The 20,715-nt window shown below is 39.9% G+C and overlaps 1 protein-coding gene across 1 annotated transcript in view; it reads right to left on the reverse strand.

The window, feature by feature from the left end:
* The window catches only part of MTRR (5-methyltetrahydrofolate-homocysteine methyltransferase reductase), a 118,100-nt gene that overhangs the window by 93,350 nt on the left and 4,035 nt on the right, over positions 1 to 20,715 (reverse strand). Inside the window, exons 2-6 of the mRNA XM_043507118.1 lie at positions 14,992 to 15,146; positions 10,679 to 10,832; positions 8,458 to 8,575; positions 6,998 to 7,379; positions 2,222 to 2,344 (exon numbers count right to left, since the gene is read on the reverse strand). Coding sequence (XP_043363053.1) covers positions 2,222 to 2,344; positions 6,998 to 7,379; positions 8,458 to 8,575; positions 10,679 to 10,832; positions 14,992 to 15,135 — 921 coding nt within the window. The 5' untranslated portion in view covers positions 15,136 to 15,146. The remainder of the gene's footprint in view (positions 1 to 2,221; positions 2,345 to 6,997; positions 7,380 to 8,457; positions 8,576 to 10,678; positions 10,833 to 14,991; positions 15,147 to 20,715) is intronic.

A 20,715-nucleotide genomic window follows, 5' to 3' on the forward strand; every position in this document is an offset into this window, starting at 1 on the left:
AGTCCCCGACAGTAGAGTGACAAAATGCTTGTTTAAGATACAGAGAGCGAGAAAAAGGGGAGGCCTACTGCATTTCTGCATTATCGTATCAGATGTTCTGAGAATGAGATGGAGACACACTGTCTCCACTCTGTTTTTGTTTTATGTATGTTTTTAACTCCTCGTCTCAGGTCTGACAACTGAATTGATAAGGAAGTTGGGGAGGCATAACAACTTGCAAAAAGCTATATACAATAGGAGATAGGTATGCATGCATGATAAAGAACTTTTAACTAGCATTGGGAGGGTGGGTTTTTTGGGCTATTTCATGAATAATCTGTGACGCGATGGACCCGTCTATAAAAACCTATTAGTTTTGCCTAAAGGCAAGTTGGTTCTCTTTGGAGACGGGCTGCTCTCTATTGTTGTGTGCACTCTTCAATAAAGAGCTTTGTGTTCGAACCTTGCTGATGTTGCCTGTCTCTCTGCGGTCAGACAACGAACCACGCCGTCTGGGGTTCGAGTCTCCAACATTTTGAATCTGACTGCCTGTAAGATTATCTTCTATTCTGATCTTACAGAGTTGTTCTCTTATCTTTTTTTGTTCTTCTAATAAAGTTCTGTTTTTTAAGAATCTGATTGGGTTTTTTGGGGGTCTTAAAAATCTAAGGCTGGTTTGTGTTCATCTTGTTTATTCTCAAGCCTCCGCAGGAGAGGGGGTGTAAGGGCTTGGGGGATATTTTGGGGAAAATAGGAACTCCAAGTGGTCCTTTCTGTGATTGTTTGTTAAATCACTTGGTGGTGGCAGCGTTTTACCTAATCCAAGGGTAAAGACTTTGTGCCTTGGGAAAGTTTTAACCTAAGCTGGTAGAAATAAGCTTAGGGGGGTCTTTCATGTGGGTCCCCACATCTGTACCCTAGAGTGGGGAAGGAACCTTGACAGGGACACTCTACTTTGAATGATCCCTTAGAATATGTGCTACATGCTTATGCTAAACAATCTGTTCTCCCTTGCATTTACCTGTGACGCCTGGAGTTCTTTTCCCAGAACTGAAGAGCTCTGAGTGGCTCAAAAGCTTGTCTCTCTCACCACAGAAGTTGGTCCAATAAAAGATATTACCTCATCCAATATCTCGTTTCTCTAATACCATTGGACCGACATGGCTACAAAAACGCTACATATATTAAAAACTAGTTAATTACTTGAATATAAAACACATGGTACCAAGAGCAAAGGAAGTTATAAAAAGAATTGAAAGAAGTTTAAAAAAAAATAGCTAAAAAAGTTACTCAGAAGTTAAAAACAAATTTGAATGAAATAAGGAAATTAAATATAAATATCAGTCAAGTTTGTATCAAAAGAATTAGATAAAGGATTGCATGAGCTACCTGATTTGAAACCAAATGATGAAGTACATATCTAAATGGTAAAAACTGGGTTCAGAAAGCCACTTCAACATAAGACGTACCACCTCAATCTTGTGTCATGATTAATGGTGGTCAAGTGTATAGACAAAATTGGAGACATTTGCAATTGTTATTGCAATTTTCAAACTCAGCTGAAAAAAGAAATGATATCATACCGCATCAAGAGCGGCAAGAAAATGAAAATGACATCATTCCTCTAAGTGCAACTTCAATATAGAAAATATGGAAGTTAGACAGTCACTGTATCAAAGGAGACTTGTTAAAACACTTATAGTAAGCAGTACTGTAAGCAGTAAGTGATTTTGTAGACAGATACACACAAATAAAGTTGTGCTAAAAATATTAAAAGAAAGTAGATGTGGTGTTACTGTGGCTTTAAGAAATGAATGGAATCTCTAGGGTGTGGAAGCTGACAGCGGGAGGAGTGAATTGATGTGATGTTGGACTGATAGATTGACCTGAGTTAAGATGCTCTGCATATATGTTAATTATGCATCTAAATAAAGATTCTTGTTAATAATAATTCATTTCTAGTAATTTAAGACTAGTAAACTATACTTGAACATATAAAATATGTAACAACTATAAAAATGTTAGCTTATGTGGGGCCATACCCTTTACTGAATGAGTGAGATCCTTTGCATTACAGACAAGATCAACCTCAGTTGACCCACACTTCAAGACACTATAGAAATATATTTTAATAATATAACCCAGAACATTAGCATACAATGTCACTCTTAACAACTTTGTTCTCCAATTAATATTTTTTTTTACCCTTTCTTCCACCAGCTGAGGAGGTTTATCAACTTACTGAAACATCAAGCTCTAACAGCAAAGCTGTTTTTACTGCATCTTCCCTAGTGAGCTGGACTGCTTTGGTCACTGGAACATGGAAGACTGTACCATCTGAAATCAATGAGGACACACTGAGTTCCTGAAAACAAGGACATAAAAGTTTAATCTGATTAAATATGACCAACTGTATGGCAACCTACTATATAACATGTGCAAATAAACTCACAGATAATTAGTGGGACCATTTTCTTTTTCTTATTAACATAAAAAGAGAATTCCAAGTCACACTATAAACATGCACTCTATATACACATACAGTATCTTTCCCCATACCTTTTAAAAAAATTCATGCCCAAGTACAAACAGGGGCACTTTTCAATTCTAAAGTGTAATAAGTCCAAATGGGGGGGGGGGGGGGAAATACAGTTTGACAAGTCACTGCTAAAGTGGATACCAAATACAGGTACAGTAGTTTTCTTTTTGAAGAGTTACCTTAAAAGATCCAACTTAAAAGTGGCAATTAAATCAGATACTGAATGAGGAAAAGATGACAGAGTGGCTAACACCATAACTAATGAATGTTGAAAGTAAGACTATAAACCATTTAAAAATTAGAAATATAGGATACAGCTAGGGTTAGACCAGTAAGCAGCTTATGGGAGAGAGCTTTAAGTACAGTTGTATTTGTAAGCCTCAGAACTCTATAGACAGTATAACAAAAAGAGAACCAAAATTCAGGTTCTGTGCACACCAGGAGAGGCAACATGCTCAATGCCCAGAAGGAGGAGCATGCTACACTGTAGCAACACTTTCTAACTCAATGAAGGGGAAACACTAACAATTCCAGCCCGCCTCTGCCAGAAGGTGTCCTCATTAAAGGCGAGGCTCTAGCCCTCATTTCGCTCCCACGTGCATCAGTGAGCATCATCCACTACCATTAGAGAAGAGTTAAGAAAACTGAAAATGGAATATACATTATTCTGTTTTCTCAGATGGATTCGAATTGTTTTATCAATTACAGAAGGGCAACTGTTGACATCAATATCCTAAACAGAGCTGGGCAAATAACTAATTTTTGAGTTTGCTAGAAGTTCCAAAAAAATTATTTCAAGCCAAACTGAAATAAACATTGCAAAAAATTTCAGTGAACTGAAAAAATCCATTTTGGTTCATCCCCAAATGGATTTTCCACACATTTGTTAAGGGCTAGATTCACAAAAACAGCCGGAGGAAGAGAAGGGGATGTGGTGGTGCCATCCTCCTTATAAAACTTTTAGCCCAGCCATTAGGGCATTCACCTGAGATATGGGAGACCAAGGATCAATTTTCTCCTATGCCTCACATGAAATGACTTGAACTTCGGTCTCACTCACTACAGGAGAGTGCCTTAACTACTGGACTATAGTATATTCTGGTGTTGAGGGTCTCTCAATCCTTCCTGTTCGAATTGAATCACTTTGTATAAATAATTTTAAAAAAAATCCTTGGAGCAGGAACTTGGGTCCCCCAGATCCCGGGTAAGTGTCCTGTCCACCAGGTTATATAGTCATGTTCACACTTTTCTTGGCACAATGACTATTCATTATCATTATGAATAGGCACCATCACCATCACCTCCTCCTCCTTTGTGAATGACATGTCAGTCCCTCCCCCAATTTTTTTTTGCCAAAACTATTTAATGAATCGACATCAACTTCACAAATAATTTCAGGTGTACTGAAACGATTTTCTTTTTCCAAACAAACTATTAGTCTGAAAAAATTCACCCAGCTCTAATCCCAAAGACTCCTTATAATTAAAAGCAGAGGAATAATATTCATTTTGAACTGTTACTCCTTAAAGAACATTTTAAATTGCTCTCAGAATGGTTTCGTTCCAGTCACTCAGACTTAGAGTCCAAATAAATCACTAAAGAAGCCATGCACCCAGCCCCACACTTGAGAGTGGATGAGAGGGAATCCCTTTTTTGGTGACGCTAATATCCGAGTTGATGGGCTTCAGTAGGAGTTGCCTTTAGTTTTGCTTAGAAGGAAGGGGATGGTTGCTGCAATGTGAGATATTGGAAAATACCTAGGCAGCAGGGTAATAATAGGGGAACAAAGGGGATCCAACCTGCTGAACAGTTCTAACTGTCCCTGTCAAAAACAACAGTGAGGAAAAACCAGACTGGACTGTGAAACTTTTTTCCCCCCCATCCATGCTCTGGGAGCACTATGAACCACTTAGATTTGTCCAACAAATAGCTGAGAAAGAGATGCAATGAGAGATACTTAGGGCCCTTCATTTTTGTTTTTTTTTTTTTATTTAATTTATTTTTTCCTGGGAATTTATCACTATTTATTACAACAAAAACAGGTGAAAATGGGTGGAAAAAACTATTAATCGTTTTTCTGGGTAAATATCGGGGTTTCTTTTGGTGGACTAAAGGACGGGGGGGAAAAATATTCAGTAGATTAATGCTTTGATGAATGGAATTCAATGTGGTTTGCTGAAGAACTAAAACAGAACTTAAAACACAATGCCACCTCTGAGTTTAAAAAAAACAATACATCTCTAATCCCCAAATAAAACTTTCATTTGAATAAAGAGTTTACTGTTGTAGACTTAGAACATTTAAATATTTACATTTAATAATTGTGCCTTTTTATTTTTAGGGTCCAAGCCCACATTGCATGTGGTCTGCAATGTTTGTTTCAGTTTGGCTTGAAATAATTTTTTTGGAACTGCCAGCAATCTGAAAAATTAGTTATTTGCCCATCTCTGTTTAGGATATTGATGTCAATAGTTGCCCTTCTGTAATTGATAAAACAATTTGAATCCATCTGAGAAAACAGTATAATGTTCCTTGGTTAACCAAGAAAGTTCTGGCTCCATCTGGAGAAAGATGTTTACCTGGGAGCTGAAAAATTATTTCAATATATTTGTCATTTCTTAGTTTGTATAACTCCTGTCAAACTTTGAAGCCATCTCACCACAAGCACCAAAAAGGGCAAACAACAGCTGACTGGAAGGAAGTTAGCTATCAAAATGATTTAAAACAAAATAAAAATAAAAAAAGCAAACACCATCTCTCTCAACTTCCAAGTTCAGAACTACAGTAAAACAAAAAGTATGTCAGAATTCCAACTGTCATCTGAAAGAAACTTAGAAATGTACCCAAATGTTCACGGTCTGGCAAACAAAAGTACTGTTTTTGAGCTGCATTTTCTAGACCATTCTGGGCTTCATAACTATAGAGTGCAAAAGATCACAAGCTGAGGCTGTGGAGCCTTTCTTTGTTTTGCATAGCATACCATACCATGGTTTAAAATGGCTTCTTTGTAAAAGCATACGAGTTTAAAGCACCAATATCAACCATTTGCTAGCTTTTAATCTGCAATTTATTGTTCAATTTACAACATTAAAACTAGTATGAAGTTATTATGGTGGCAAGTTTGTCACAGCTATTGACTGTATTTTGAGCTGATTTTTCATGATCATTTCTGACTTTTGTAAAGTTTTGAATGAAAATTGGACTAGACTGATATTAATGGAAGGAGTTTTTCATTACTGCAAAATAAACTTTTGATGATTCCAGCAATTAAAGTTGTTCACTTCCTGGCATTTTGGTGCGATTTTCTTAGAGAGGGCTTATCTTGTCTATTATGTAACTGATTATACTTATCAGGTCACTGTCCGCTAAACTGACAAATATTCAGATTCTAGCCAAGATACAAGGAGACATTTGTTACTTATAAAATATGAAAATCTGCTTCCTTCAGAAACATAATTTTGTTCAAAGGTCCCATTTAACTACAGAGACACAAGGTGGGGGAGGTAATGTCTTTTATTGGACCAATATCTGCTGGCAAGAGAAACGAGTTTTTGAGCCACACAGAACTCTTCTTCAGCACGAAAGCTTGTCTCTCTCACCAACAGAAGTTGGTCCAATAAAAAAAAAAAAATATTACATTACCCACTTGATCTCTCTCTAATCTCTCAGACACAGTGTAAGAGAGTGGACTCACCCCTGCGGCGCCTCCTGCTGGTCATCGGAAATTAAGCTCACCAGCCTCTGGAGCACCCTCTGCAGGCCGGTGATCCACCTTACCGTTGGCCCCATGTCCCTCCCGGACCCAGTGCCCCTTGTCTCTTGGATGGCTGCCCCCTGGCAGTACACCCACTGTCTCTGAGGGTCCACCCCCACCCAGGGGAACTCCCACCCCCTATCCCCACCTTGCCTCAGTGTAAGGCTACTGCCAGTCACCAACTAGCCCCTTGTATCGGCGGAGACTGCAGTGTAAAAACCACTTATCGCTGGCAAGGAGAGGTTTGGATCTGCTGCCTCGGCCTACCCCCTTTGTAACTCCAATACCTGCCTGGCCTTCCTCTGCCTCCCAGTACCTCTATGGGCCGTGGACCAGGCCCTACAGCCTAAGGAGTTGCCAGCCTAGAGCACCCAAGCTCATCCTACTCTTTCCCCAGCACTGCACCACCCTTAGTACCCTGTCAGGCAGGCATCCAGGCGCTGCTTTCCCCCAGCCTGGAGAGAAATTCTCTGGACGTCTGGCTCACAGCCTTTTTATACAGGCCAGCTGGGGCGTGATTGGGGATTGGCCCAGCTGCAGCTGCTTCCCCAATCAGCCATCCCTAGTCACAGCCCTCTCCAAGGCTGCTTTTAACCCCTTCTATTTTAGGAGCAGGATAAACACCCTGCTACAGCTACACTCCATTTAACTACAGGAACATGAGTGCAAACATCCATTGATCAGAATTTTCTATCTTTAATCATCCAAAACTCTGAAGTCCTCACCTGGCCAGTGCCGTCCTGAAACTGTACATCTATATATTCTGATGGCAGAGCAGGAATATTAAGAGTAGACTGTGAAAGAGGAGGGACTGATCGATCAAGTGAAGCTTCAGTATCTTGAACAGATGCTACAGAATGAACATAAGCTGGTTTTTGGGATGAAGCATCAGTAGCCTTCACTTCTAAATCTTCTAGCTTCAAATGCTGTATTTCTGAGTCTAAGCTGCATATTCCTGACATGCTTGGGACTACAGTCATTGCAGAGACACCATTAGACACAGCCCTGAGATTGTTGCTCATGTCTTCTTTTATGTTCCATGATGTAAACTCTCTTCTAAGGGCAAGCCAAAGCCCATCAATCCATGGCTCAACCACTATTTCCAAACTGAAACAAACAAGGCAAAGTGGAGGTAAAGAATGACTTACTTCACTTTTAATTCTTACAGATAACCAAGAGAACAAAAAAGACTTGATGACACTTCTCATTTTCTATTACCTGTACACAAACAGCTGCCATTAAAAGGACTTCCTTTACTAAAAATTTGTGTTCACATTTGACATGACTTTTTTTTTTCAGATTTAGGGGGAAAAAGCACTTTCTGCCAACTATGCAACTTTTATCCTCTTATGATGAAGCCCATAAGGAGTTAAAAAAGGAGTAACTGGAAAACACATGACTTTCAGCTGTTTATTGTAAGCTAGACATAACTAATAAGTTCCATTTTAAAAAAAAAAACACAAAAATAAGTCTTATAGTTGTGGCAACGTTTGCATGTTTTATTCTGTCCACCACCTTCATACGCCTAACCAATATAAAACAGCATTTCAAAATAGCTTTAAGCCAAGGCTCTGGTCTCTAGTTGATGGAAAGTGAAACCGGGAAAATAAGAACAAAACTATTTTCTCACAATAAAAATCTGCATCTCCAAAGAAAAAAGAGGAGACACTGAGATTAGTGGGCCATTTTACAGAGGAGAAACAAAAATAATTTCAGGGAGTACTCAAACTAATCCTACTACTATGGGCGGGGGGGGGGGGGGGGGGAGAGACACAAAAAACAAACTGCACAGAAGACTCCACCTGTTGCAAGACAAAAAACTGGTATGCTCAGATGGGTAAATCTCCTTTGTATGAAGCCAAGGTCACAGTTTTGTTTGAATCCAGTCTCCATATAATAGCTAGAGGTCACATTACCCACTGTTTCAACTACAGAGAAATTGTAGAGCTGTGGTTGTTTTGTATTTAAAAGACTGAATTTTCTTTGGTTAAAACCTAAAAACTAATAATAAAACCTTGTACCCATAATATAGGTAGAAAAAAGCCAAGCATGTCACTCTTTATCAAAAGGTCTTCAGATGCAGTTTTCAGAAGTGCTGAGCCCCCACAGCTTCCACTGGAGTTATGGATACTTAGCACTTCTCAGTAAACAGGCCCATTCAGAATTAAACTAATTCTGCTCATACCCTACGCAATCATCCGCCAGTCCAGTCTCATAGAAATGCTGTGCACCAAGTTCCTGGAGTCGTTTGTCTACTACCTTCCCACCATTGCAGAAGAACATGTATTCAGAATCTCCCAGACCTGAAAAATCCAGGTAAAGAGGGTTTATATCTACCAAACAATATAAAATTTACAGTGGAAAAAATCAAGATATTTTCTCACAAACAGGAAAGTTGGTATGTATATGAAAAGTTGATATATTTAAGTCCTAAATTAACAAAAAACACATGTGAACTGAAAATTGAATAGCTGAGTACATTATTAAGATATAGTTGACAAATAGTTCCTCTCCATTTACCTGCCCAGTGCCAAGTTCAAAATGTTGTTTCTGTTGCAACAGCTGTAGGCACTAAAAATGCATCAAGCAACATCTTCCTGCCAGGTTTTAGGTGTTTATCATCAAAAAAATTATCTATCAAAACACCTAAACTAACTAAAAACAAATTTCAGAGTAGCACCTTGTTAGTCTGTATTCGCAAAAAGAAAAAAGGAGTACTTGTGGCACCTTAGAGACTAACAAATTTATTAGAGCATAAGCTTTCGTGAGCTACAGCTCACTTCATCAGATGCATTCAGTGGAAAATACAGTGAGGAAATTTATATACACACACACAGAGAACACGAAACAATGGGTTTTTATCATACACACTGTAAGGAGAGTGATCACTTAAGATGAGCTACTACCAGCAGGAAGGGGGTGCGGGGGAAGGAGGAAAACCTTTTGTGATAATAATCAAGGTGGGCCATTTCCAGCAGTTAACAAGAACGTCTGAGGAACAGCGGGGGGTGGGGATAAACTTGGGGAAATAGTTCTACTTTGTGTAATGACCCATCCACTCCCAGTCTCTATTCAAGCCTAAGTTAATTTGTTTTTGAAGTTTTTTTTGTTGAAGGATAGCCACTCTCAGGTCTGTAATCGAGTGACCGGAGAGATTGAAGTGTTCTCCAACTGGTTTTTGAATGTTATAAGTCTTGACGTCTGATTTGTGTCCATTTATTCTTTTACGCAGAGACTGTCCAGTTTGACCAATGTACATGGCAGAGGGACACTGCTGGCACATGATGGCATATATCACATTGGTAGATGTGCAGGTGAATGAGCCTCTGATAGCGTGGCTGATGTGATTAGGCCCTATGATGGTGTCCCCTGAATAGATATGTGGACAGAGTTGGCAACGGGCTTTGTTGCAAGGATAGGTTCCTGGGTTAGTGCTTCCGTTGTGTGGTTGCTGGTGAGTATTTGCTTCAGGTTGGGGGCCTGTCTCCCAAGATCTGTGAGAGTGATGGGTCGTCCTTCAGGATAGGTTGTAGATCCTTGATGATGCGTTGGAGAGGTTTTAGTTGGGGGCTGAAGGTGATGGCTAGTGGCATTCTGTTGTTTTCTTTGTTGGGCCTGTCCTGTAGTAGGTGACTTCTGGGTACTCTTCTGGCTCCCTCAATCTGTTTCTTCACTTCAGCAGGTGGGTATTGTAGTTGTAGGAATGCATGATAGAGATCTTGTAGATGTTTGTCTCTGTCTGAGGGGTTGGAGCAAATGCGGTTATATCGTAGAGCTTGGCTGTAGACAATGGATCATGTGGTGTGATCTGGATGAAAGCTAGAGGCATGTAGGTAGGAATAGCATTCTTGTAACTGCTGGAAATGGCCCACCTTGATTATCACCACAAAAGGTTTTCATCCCCCCCCACCCCCCCCCCGGTAAAGCTCATCTTAAGTGATCACTCTCCTTACAGTGTGCATGATAAAACCCATTGTTTCATGTTCTCTCTCTCTGTGTGTGTGTGTGTGTAAATCTCCTAACTGTATTTTCCACTGAATGCATCCGATGAAGTGAGCTGTAGCTCACGAAAGAATATGCTCACATAAATTTGTTAGTCTCTAAGGTGCCACAAGTACTCCTTTTCTTTTTAAAAACAAATTGTAGGTTGTAAATACACGTGAATACCCAAGAAATAAAAAAACGTATTTCAGCTAGAGATAAGATTGTTAATATATGTCACTAATATAAGGGAGGAAAAAATATTAAACATACCTCAATCAAATGGTATCCCTTATACCTTCAAAAGTATGAATAAGCTTATTTACCATTTTAAAATTACTTAAAAGATACCACACTACAGTGGGGACAATATAGTGACGAATTAATTTCTGATAGAAAAGGTGTCACAGGAAATACTGCATTACCTAACAATCCATAACGTAGATGTGCAAAATGATCAGGTAGCAGGGTCTTGTTTTTAATTTCCTTAACAAACTTGCAAGCTGTGTCTGGAGGGTCTCCAGTACCAGTAGTGGAAATAACAACAACAAGAGGGTCCTTTTCTGTTGCCAGATTATACTACAAAAAGAGCGGAAAAAAAGCAAATTAAAAAGTATAACCCAATACACATTTATAGTCAAGTCAAAGAGTTGATCCTGGCAGTGTTGTCTTTTACAATTGGATGGTCTCTTACTTTCCTTCTTATCCCACATTTTTATGCTCTCTCTTCTCTTTTCTTCCTTATTTGCATGAGACCATAGTAAGCCTTCTAAATAATGACAAGTTTATTTGGGGGATGCAACATTCTCTCACTTTGTATTACTTTTTTTGCTTGTAACCTTTTGTTTATTAACCTATTCTAACATGTGAAACAGTCTGTGTAGAAGAAAAGAAAAAAAGACTATCAGATTGCATGAACTCCTGTCAGAAGTCTGAACTGCTTGGTCATCTCTTAACTCTATGATGTATGTATAATTAACCTAAAGAATGCCAGTGGTGTTGCACAACAGACCAGTGTTCATTTCTTTTTGTACAAGACATAAAACAGCACCGTCCTGCAGTATGGTTGAAAAAAAAAAAAAAATTGCACTCAGTAACATTACAAAAAAATCTTATGAAACAGGATGAGAGCGGTAAAGTGTGAAAGCAATACACGGATATGCATACTAAACCTGTGAAATAATGGCATCTGCACATTTAGGGTAAAATTTTCAACAAGGCTTTAATCTCGCACCTTATCATTTGTATGGCCAATCAATTAAGGGCAAAATTCTGAGCACATCATTACTTGCATATCCAAACTTACATGTGGTGTTTTGAAAATGTGGCCCTTTACAGTATATGCCACCTATCATTTGGAAAATCCATCTTTTGCATATCTCCCTTTTAACTGATTGTTAAGTGTTATATGTTGCTTTCACAAGAACTATTTAAACCAACTCTTTCATTTATTTACATGCATTTGAAAGTCTCGTGTGAAAACAATTCCGCTTGTTTGATGAGTCAAGTTGTCCATAGCAAGAAAAAAGTGGTTGCAGCTGCACTGTGAGCTTAGTGGCAAAAGCATATCAACTATCAGTTTGATTAATTGGACATCTACACCCTCTAAAGTATCCCTGCAGGGTAAGTTTGGAATCACATGAACAGACAGCAGTTCACTTGAAAAAGACGTTTTTAATTTAAACACGTTCCAAGTGCTTTTATTTAAACAAAATGCTTACATTTAAATATTAAGGTTATGACAAGTTATAAATAACATTTATGACACAGATGTACAGTATCTAGCTTAGGCTACTAGTTCCTAATTTAAGCATCTATAGTACAGAGACAATAGGAGGTCTTATCATAAAGGCAGTATTAGGTCTTAATTTAGAACTTAAGATTTTGTGGGACTTTTTTCATACCCATAATAATGTAAATTGCTAGGTCTTCCACCTCTTTCTCAAGGCGCACAAAAACACCACTTGCACAGACCCCAGTCCCATTATATAATTCTAAAAATTTCTGAGTTACAAATGAAGGCAAGAAAACAAGATCTAGCAGGACATTTATTTTATTTTATTTATTTTATTTTTTTTGCAACTTTTCAAATAACTTGTTTTAGCTGTTTCCAATATAAACTGTAAAACTAAAAAGTGAAATGTATTTCTGTACAGATGCTGTTTTATACCCTGAACTCAACCCCTCAGACAAAGCCAGCTATAATGTTTATAATATAGCTCTGCAGGAATAAACCCACAATTAGGACAATCCATCTTTTTCTTTGTACATGTTAGAATCAAAATAATGATGCTTAAAAAGAGAGTCTTCCATCAATCCACAGGCAAGGCTGGCAATGCTGGCATTCGGTCACATACAGCTCTACAGGAACACAAACCCTTGGGACATGCTCTGGGTAAGAGGGCTGGCATACCATACAGAAGAGTCAAGACCCTTCCATACATGTATGTGCATGAGATTTCAGCAATTATGGCATAAATCCCTCCCCTTTATTGCTTTTGGAACTATCCCTATAGCAGGCCCATTCAAGTCACTAAGAGTATGTCTATATTACAAAAAAAGCACTGCAGCAGCAAGTCTCAGAACCTGGGTCTACGGACCCGGGCTCACACTACATCACTACAAATAGCCATGTAGATGTATTGGCTCAGGCTAGAGCTCAGGCTCTGAACCCCGAACCCCAACCCTCTAGCAAAGGCTTCAGAGCCCGAGCTCCACCCTGAGTTGGACTGCCTAAGCAGCTATTTTATTGCTGTAGTGTGATCCCCACAAGCCTGAACATGTAGGCCTTGGCACTGAGAGTTTTGTTTGTTTTTTTTTCCTCTCCAGTGCAGACATACCATAAAAGCATCAGAGATGCCCTGGCAACTTAGCTGTTGTTGATAGGTCATGGGCCACCCTCCAGCTGAGGTCACTCCTGAGTGCCCAGTGCTAGGTCAAGACCTTTTCTCCCTGCACTCTTGGATGCTGGCTTCTGTGCTACTCTCCAAGTGCAAAGTCAGGAGGTAAAAAAGAGAAGAGGTGGCATGGGGCGTGCTCCATCCTTGTCTTAATGTGTGAGCATGTGCATGCACAGCTGCATGGAAGTGCTTATAGGAGACACTGGAAAATTGTTATGCCCCTTTCCCTATTGGCAAAATTAGTCCAATTCAGCCAGCCGTTAGTCCCCGACCTCACAAAAGCACAACCACACAAGATGTGCAGATTGTAGAATTTTTCCCCTCAGGCCTCCCATGTGGGACTTCACACAAGGCCCCACAAAACCTACGAGTAGCCCTGGTATATTTTTCCCTGATTTGTCCTAGCCAAATAGAAGGCCTCTCCATTCAGGTACAGCTGCTCCCTGGACAACAGTGAGGGAACTTGTAATTGAAGAGATCTGCAAAGCTATACAAATTGTCTTCTTCTCTTACCAAAACAAATAATAAACTTCAATCAAAAAATTATCACATCTGCTCAACATTTCATCTCAGCAGTAAATCACAGCTCAGTGCCAATTTTCCATGTCTTACAAAATAGACTTGTTCCAGTAGCAGGCCACCTCCAGCCAAACAGGCCTGGAGATGCCCCCACAGCAGTCTGTAGAGTGTGTGGAAGGAAGAGACAACTGCTCTGAAGTAGGTTGGAGGCTCCCTCACCTTTTGGGCTTGCTTTATGTTCTTTTCATAAGAATTGTTAATGTGTCTGAACTACACAAGATGTGCTCCTGTAAGTAACATTACACAGTAAGTGCTCTTTCAGAAGTATAAGCTCTGCTGCCAAACAAGTAGTACTTCCCATAAAGATGGCCTGAGAACAGTAAATAGTTTACCTTTGTGTTCTCTGTTGTTCCTTTGATTACATGAAAATATCACCCATCCCTGATCTCCAGAATAGGTTTTGTTTTCTGCTTATTTATTTCCACAGGAATATCAAGTTTTAGCTTTTCTGTTCTTGTTGGAGATGTGTGGATTTGGTCCTTTCACAACCTTTAACAGAGAGTGTGGGATTCCCGAGTTCTTAAAAACACATTGGTTTAGAACTCCCTTTACTAGACAGATGTAACAAAACAAACCCCCCAAAGAATTTTAATCATTCTGAATCAAAATCACAACCCCTCTGTATCAGGTCTTTACTTCCTTGATCACACCGATATCATGAGTCATCCTTAGCAACTGTAAATTCGCTTATATCAACAAAGCTAGATGGGATAACTTCAGTGGGATTCTACAAATCACAGAGATAAACCTGCATGGATCCGACTGCCGTATTGGGATCTATCAATATATCTATCAAAAACCCAGCCTGTTCTTTGGGCATTGTCATAATACAAACAATAAATAAAACTAAAAAAAAAGAAAAATGGTGCTTTTTTTTTTTGAAATGATATGGCCTCCCATCCACTAAGTACTGAATTAATTCCAGCAACTCATTTCTGCATGTCCAAGAATCATTTCAACAGGCCATTTTATTGCTAGTGTAGACACACACACAGAAGAATATTCATATACTCATTTACTACTTTAAGCAAACCATTAACCATAAAAGGATACATTTGCTACAAGGCTGGTGGAAGCCTCAGTTAGTACTGATCCGAACCACTGACATGGATGTTATGAAAATATAAACGTATGTGATATACTCTCTTCTCTATGCATGCACATAGCTTCCATTACTGTTAATGGCTACTATAGGAGCACACAGAGGGAAATACATTTCTTAAAAGTCTATTTTTCCAAACCAGCATAGAGTATCTCACCTTGTCAGACTCACTTATACAGTGAATATCAGCTTCAAATCCATGTGCATCTGCCTGCGTGCATATTTCCTCAGCTATGGCTTTTGCCTGTCCCTTCTGTGTTGCATAAAGCAGCAAAAACCTCCTCTTTATTTCACAGCACATTTTTAACTACACTGCAGAAAGGAAAAGGAAAGGCAGGTTTACTTCATACAAAGAAATCGAAGCCTGATCATTTATAGAAAAATAGATACCTGGTTTCTACATTAAAAATGCAGACCAAGGGGCCTAGACTAGAGGGAGTCCCATACAGGTTGACCCCTATGCCTACACAAAGATCCTTGCAGGATTGAGGCTTGAAGGACCAGTTGGTGACAGCAACACACCATATTAATGTGGGTTTTCACTGACTTTACTTGGAAACAAAGCAACAGAGCAATGATTCTCACCAAACGGAATGCTGCTATTTGTCACATGATCCCTTATTTCCCACAGAAAACTGGTGTATATTCTGACATATTTTTGTAGTTTGCATAAGAGAAATGGGTGGACACTTGGTGAAGCCAACAGCGTAAACATACAAACAAGTGCATTTTGTTACCTATTTTTAAAAAAATTAAGCTTTCCCAACACAAGTAATTTCTGCTCTAGCCACTGTAGGCCAAATCCTAAAGCCCTTATACACAGATCAAAGATCTACTGAAGTCAACAGGTGTTTTCAGGGAATAATGACTTCAGCATTTGGCTCTGTACTTTATTCTTCTTCTTTACTCCATGATTCAAAAACTAAGTATTTCTAATCTAATAACAACAAAAATATCAATAATTTTTTCCTTAGAATGAGAATATATATTAAAGCGATCAAAGCAATCCCTAATATGAAATGTGATTCCCTCCCCAAATATATATTAGGGTTTTGTTTTTTTACAACCCACAGCATATATTTATATTTTCTCCTTTAATTAAAAGAAAGTTATTTTACACAAACTACTCTCAATATTTTCTTTTATGTGCATGTCAAAATTCTAAAACACCTTTAGACAAGAGAAGGAAGATTACTGGAACTGGCAAGTAAAAATGACAACTGGCTTGTTTCTTTATATATATATATATATATATATATATATAGTAAATTAATCCTTTGTACATTTAATCTTCTGTGTCACCATTTTGTTGCCGCTGTGATACTCCAGTAAAAAAACAAAAAACAAAAAACAACAAAACAAAAAACTCGTGACTATAGTTACTGTGCTAACTGAACAGGTATTAAAGTAAATGTTGTCTTTGAAAGAGTTTTTTCATGTGCTCAAATCTGATTTCTCATCATTCTTGCATCTTCCCGCTGCACACCCACATGATCAATTACAGCAGACTCAATTTATGATTCACATGCTTTGATATAGTGGAGCCTGTGACAAAATGACAACTGCATTTTCCTCTCTTCCCCCTGGGAAAGAGGATCTACACCAAGCACAATCTGAGTACAAAGGAAAAGCACTGCATGTCTGGTGCTCTACTGATAAGACAGGACACTGCTCTCCACAGCTTTATTGCAGGTAATGTGTGAGGAGTAATCCTTTACTGCTTTAAGCAGTCCTATAAATTACAGTGGCTGAACTAAGTCATATCTGTTAGTGATACAGTGCCAGTACCATGCCTCAATTCCCATAAATGATGGGAAAAGTAACTACTGAGAAGAAATAAATCTTTCATTGCATTTTGGTGTATTGAAATATTCCATTTTTACATAAAATTTAATAATTATGAAGACCTCTTCAAACAAATCTGTCTGGATTTGCAACCTGTGAGAAATAAGTTTTATACACAAAACAAAGATACAATTTTACCTTTTTTCCTATTCAGTGGGAATTACATAGGGTATATCATGTATGTTAAAGATTGGATTCAGACTGCAAATCCAAATCCTGTACGTTAATCCTGATTGGCTTCCCCTCCCTCTGAATGAGGTGAAATTGCATTTCAAGAGGCTAAGTGTCTGTTCCTTCTAAACTTTTACTTTTCACATCCTCAAAAAGACAGCCAACTCCTTTGCCTGATGCCACAATGCAACCACATTTATGCTGAAATATAGATATTCTTCTACATTAGCTCATCTATTGGAACTAAAGGGTAACTGGCTATCAAGCTTTTTGAATCATTCTGAATGGAAAACACATCAGTACTTAAGCTTTAGCAAGGTGGAAAGCATATTTGTATTCTAGGACCTCAGAATACAATATAAACATGGATCATCATCAGCATTTCTCTCCATAGCTCCACAAATATAGAAACCTTCTGTGGGGCAAGACTTTCGCTTATCAGAGACTCCTCTGATCTCAAATGATCTCACTAGACCAGTGGCTTTCAACCCGTGGGCCGTATGCAGCCCAATTAGCACACAGCTGCGGCCTAGCTGCATGCTAAAAGTCGCAGGGGCCGCGCAGTGGGATCTGGGTTGCCAGGCTGTCCTGCCCACGCACTGGGGTCTGGGGCTGCCCTCACCTGCAGCGGGGTCCACTCCTGGCCCCACTCTGTGGAGGGATCTCTGGGTGGGGACTGGGGTGCAAGGCATGGGGGGCTGGGAGGGGCACTGTGGTTCTCAACCTGCGGCCCAAGTAACACATTTTAGGCCGCATATGAAGCCCACAATGACAAATAGATTGAGACCCACTGCACTAGACCTATCTGGTGAGAAGTGAATAGTTTAAAATATCAGATTAAATCCAGAAAAAAAGCCTCTGAAATAAAAATCCATATAAACAAAATACCAGCAGTACATAGTCCTCAATATGTGAACATTTGGGTCAACCTGATTTGTTTTTCAACTAATGGCAATGGACAGAGCTAGAACCACTTACTGGCAATAGAACTAAACCTATTACCGGAGACAGATGCAAATGTTTAAGAGAGGGAGAGCCAGTGAAGTCTATGGGAGATGTCTTGGTGAGAATCCCACCTCCCCAGCTACCAGGATTTCTACCAGAATGCTTTCCCTGGCCCTGCTCATAGGATCTGTCAGGGTTCCTTCCCCATTCTGAACTCTAGGGTACAGATGCGGGGACCCACATGAAAGACCCCCTAAGCTTATTTCTTCCAGCTTAGGTTAAAAACTTCCCCAAGGCACAAAGTCTTTGCCCTTGGATTAGGTAAAACGCTGCCACCACCAAGTGATTTAACAAAATCACGGAAAGGAATACTTGGAATTTCTATTTTCCCCAATATATCCCCCCAAGCCCTTACACCCCCTCTCCTGGGGAGGCTTGAGAATAAACAAGATGAGCACAAACCAGCCTTGGATTTTTAAGACCCAAAAAACCCAATCAGATTCTTAAACAGAACTTTATTAGAATAAATAAAATAAAATAAAATAAAAAAGATAAGAGAACTCCTCTGTAAGATCAGAATGGAAGAATCTTACAGGCAGTCAGATTCAAAACACAGAGAAACCCTCTAGGTAAAACCTTAAGTTACAAAAAGACACAAAAACAGGAATACACATTTCCTCCAGCACAGTGAATTTCACAAGCCAAAACAAAGAAACCCTAATGCATTTTCTAGCTAGCCTACTTACTAACTTTACAGGAGTTGGAGGGCTTGCATCCTTGATCTGTATCACAGAGACAGACAAAAAAAGTCTTTCCCCCCCACTCCAGATTTGAAAGTATCTTGTCCCCTCATTAGTGATTTTGGGTCAGGTGCCAGCCAGGTTACCTGAGCTTCTTAACCCTTTACAGGTAAAAGGACTTTGCCTCTGGCCAGGAGGGATTTTATATCACTGTATACAGAAAGGTGGTTACCCTTCCCTTTATATTTATGACATCCATCTTTCTTCTCTGCTTAAAGCTAATAAGTGGATAAATACAGTAGAGTTAAGAACACCGAAGTTACGAACTGACTGGTCAACCACACACATCATTGGGAACTGGAATTACACAATCAGACAGCAGCAGAGGCAAAAAAAAGCAAACAGTACAATACTGTGTTAAACGTAAACTACTAAAATAGTAAAGGGAAAGTTTAAAAAAATATTTGACACGGTAAAGAAACTGTCCTGTTTCATTTAAATTAAGATGGTTAAAACAACATTTTTATTCTGAATAGTAAAATTTAAAACTGTATTAAGTCAACATTCAGTTGTAAACTTTTGAAAGAAGAACCATAACATTTTGTTCAGAGTTAAAAACATTTCAGAGTTATGACCAACCTCCATTCCCAAGGTGTTCGTAACTCTGAAGTTCTACAGTATGAAGCTTCCCCACCTCTGGCTATGAGAATGGAAGAAGAGCTTTCTCCCTCCACATCAAAGTCTGACTACTGTGGGAAAAAGAGCTCTATTCTACCCCTTCTCCAACCTATGATTTTTGGGCCACCATCCGCTTCCTTTGCCCTTGGATTAGGTAAAACGCTGCCACCACCAAGTGCTCCAGCGTTTGCGCTGCTGCTGCTCACAACATTCCTAAGCAGCACAAGAGCAAAACTGATAGATGACTGGTGCCTCCCCAAAATTTTCCCAAGCTGCACCGGCTCCCCCCGGCTGCTCCCTAGTAGCCAGGCCCTGGAGGCACTCCTAGATGCTGCCCAGTGCAGCACAGCAGCTGCCTTGGAGAGTGCCTGGCTGTGGCTGGACTTGGCTTCCGGGACAGAGGCTGAGCAAGTCAGAGCCCCCCCCGTTTGCCCCCCCCTTCCCCGGCACTCTTAGGATTGGCTCTTGTCCCTGGAACCTGAGCCTGGGCAGGAAGCAGCGGCAGGAGCAGCCTGCTCCCTGCCTAGGCTTGACTTCTGGGGACAGGAGCCAACTCTGAGCATGCTGGAAGGGCGGGGGTGCTCTGGCTTGTTCAGCCACTGTCCCCAGAAGCTCAGCATGGGCGGGGGCAGCTGGCTGCTGCCACTGCCAGGCACTCTCCCAGTCAGCAACTGAACTGCACCGGACAGCATGGCTGGAAGAGGCTCTGGCCCCACCTCTTCTGCTCTGGCCCCACCCCTTCCTCTCCCCATCTGGACCAGCTGCTGGAGGGGCACTTGGCCTTTTGTGCACCTCCCACAAGTCTCTTCTGAACAGGTCAAGGTACCTGTGTTAGTCTAGTAAAACTACATGCTATCTGAACAGGCTTACTTCAGTTATTTAACTTAACTTTTCTTTTTAAATTTAAAAAACTACAAAAGGAGATTTTATCTGTCCTGAATTAGAAAAACACCGTTGGTCAGAAATATCCGAAGGCCCTGTCACACAAAGAAGCTAAGTGAAGCCTACATGATCCATATAAAACAACAGTACTTGTGGCACCTTAGAGAAATTTGTTAGTCTCTAAGGTGCCACAAGTACTCCTTTTCTTTTTGCGAATACAGACTAACACGGCTGCTACTCTGAAACCTGTCATAAAACAACAGTGACTCACACACTGGTGAATATCGTGTACAGTGCAGGATATGTACCTGAACTGATACTATTTTCTATATTCTTCTTCCTTTCCTGTACATACTCAAAAGGCAGTAGGTCAGTTCACTTAGGCTACCGGTTCCAAATGAAAGATAATAAAATTGAATAATACTGAAGAATCATATTTTGCAGTGCCACATCAATGCCTTTTAACCTGACCGCATTCACATCCGTTGAGAGTTACATGCCCCAAAACAACAAAGTGTTCTAAACAGTGAAAACAGCAAGACCGGGATTTGTTTGCCCTCCTGGCTGCCTGTGACCCAAACAGCCCCTCAATGCCCACTGGCATAGGGCCCACTCTACTG

This window comes from Dermochelys coriacea, chromosome 2 (assembly GCF_009764565.3).
Source record: "Dermochelys coriacea isolate rDerCor1 chromosome 2, rDerCor1.pri.v4, whole genome shotgun sequence".
In the NCBI taxonomy this organism is placed as follows: domain Eukaryota; kingdom Metazoa; phylum Chordata; order Testudines; family Dermochelyidae; genus Dermochelys; species Dermochelys coriacea.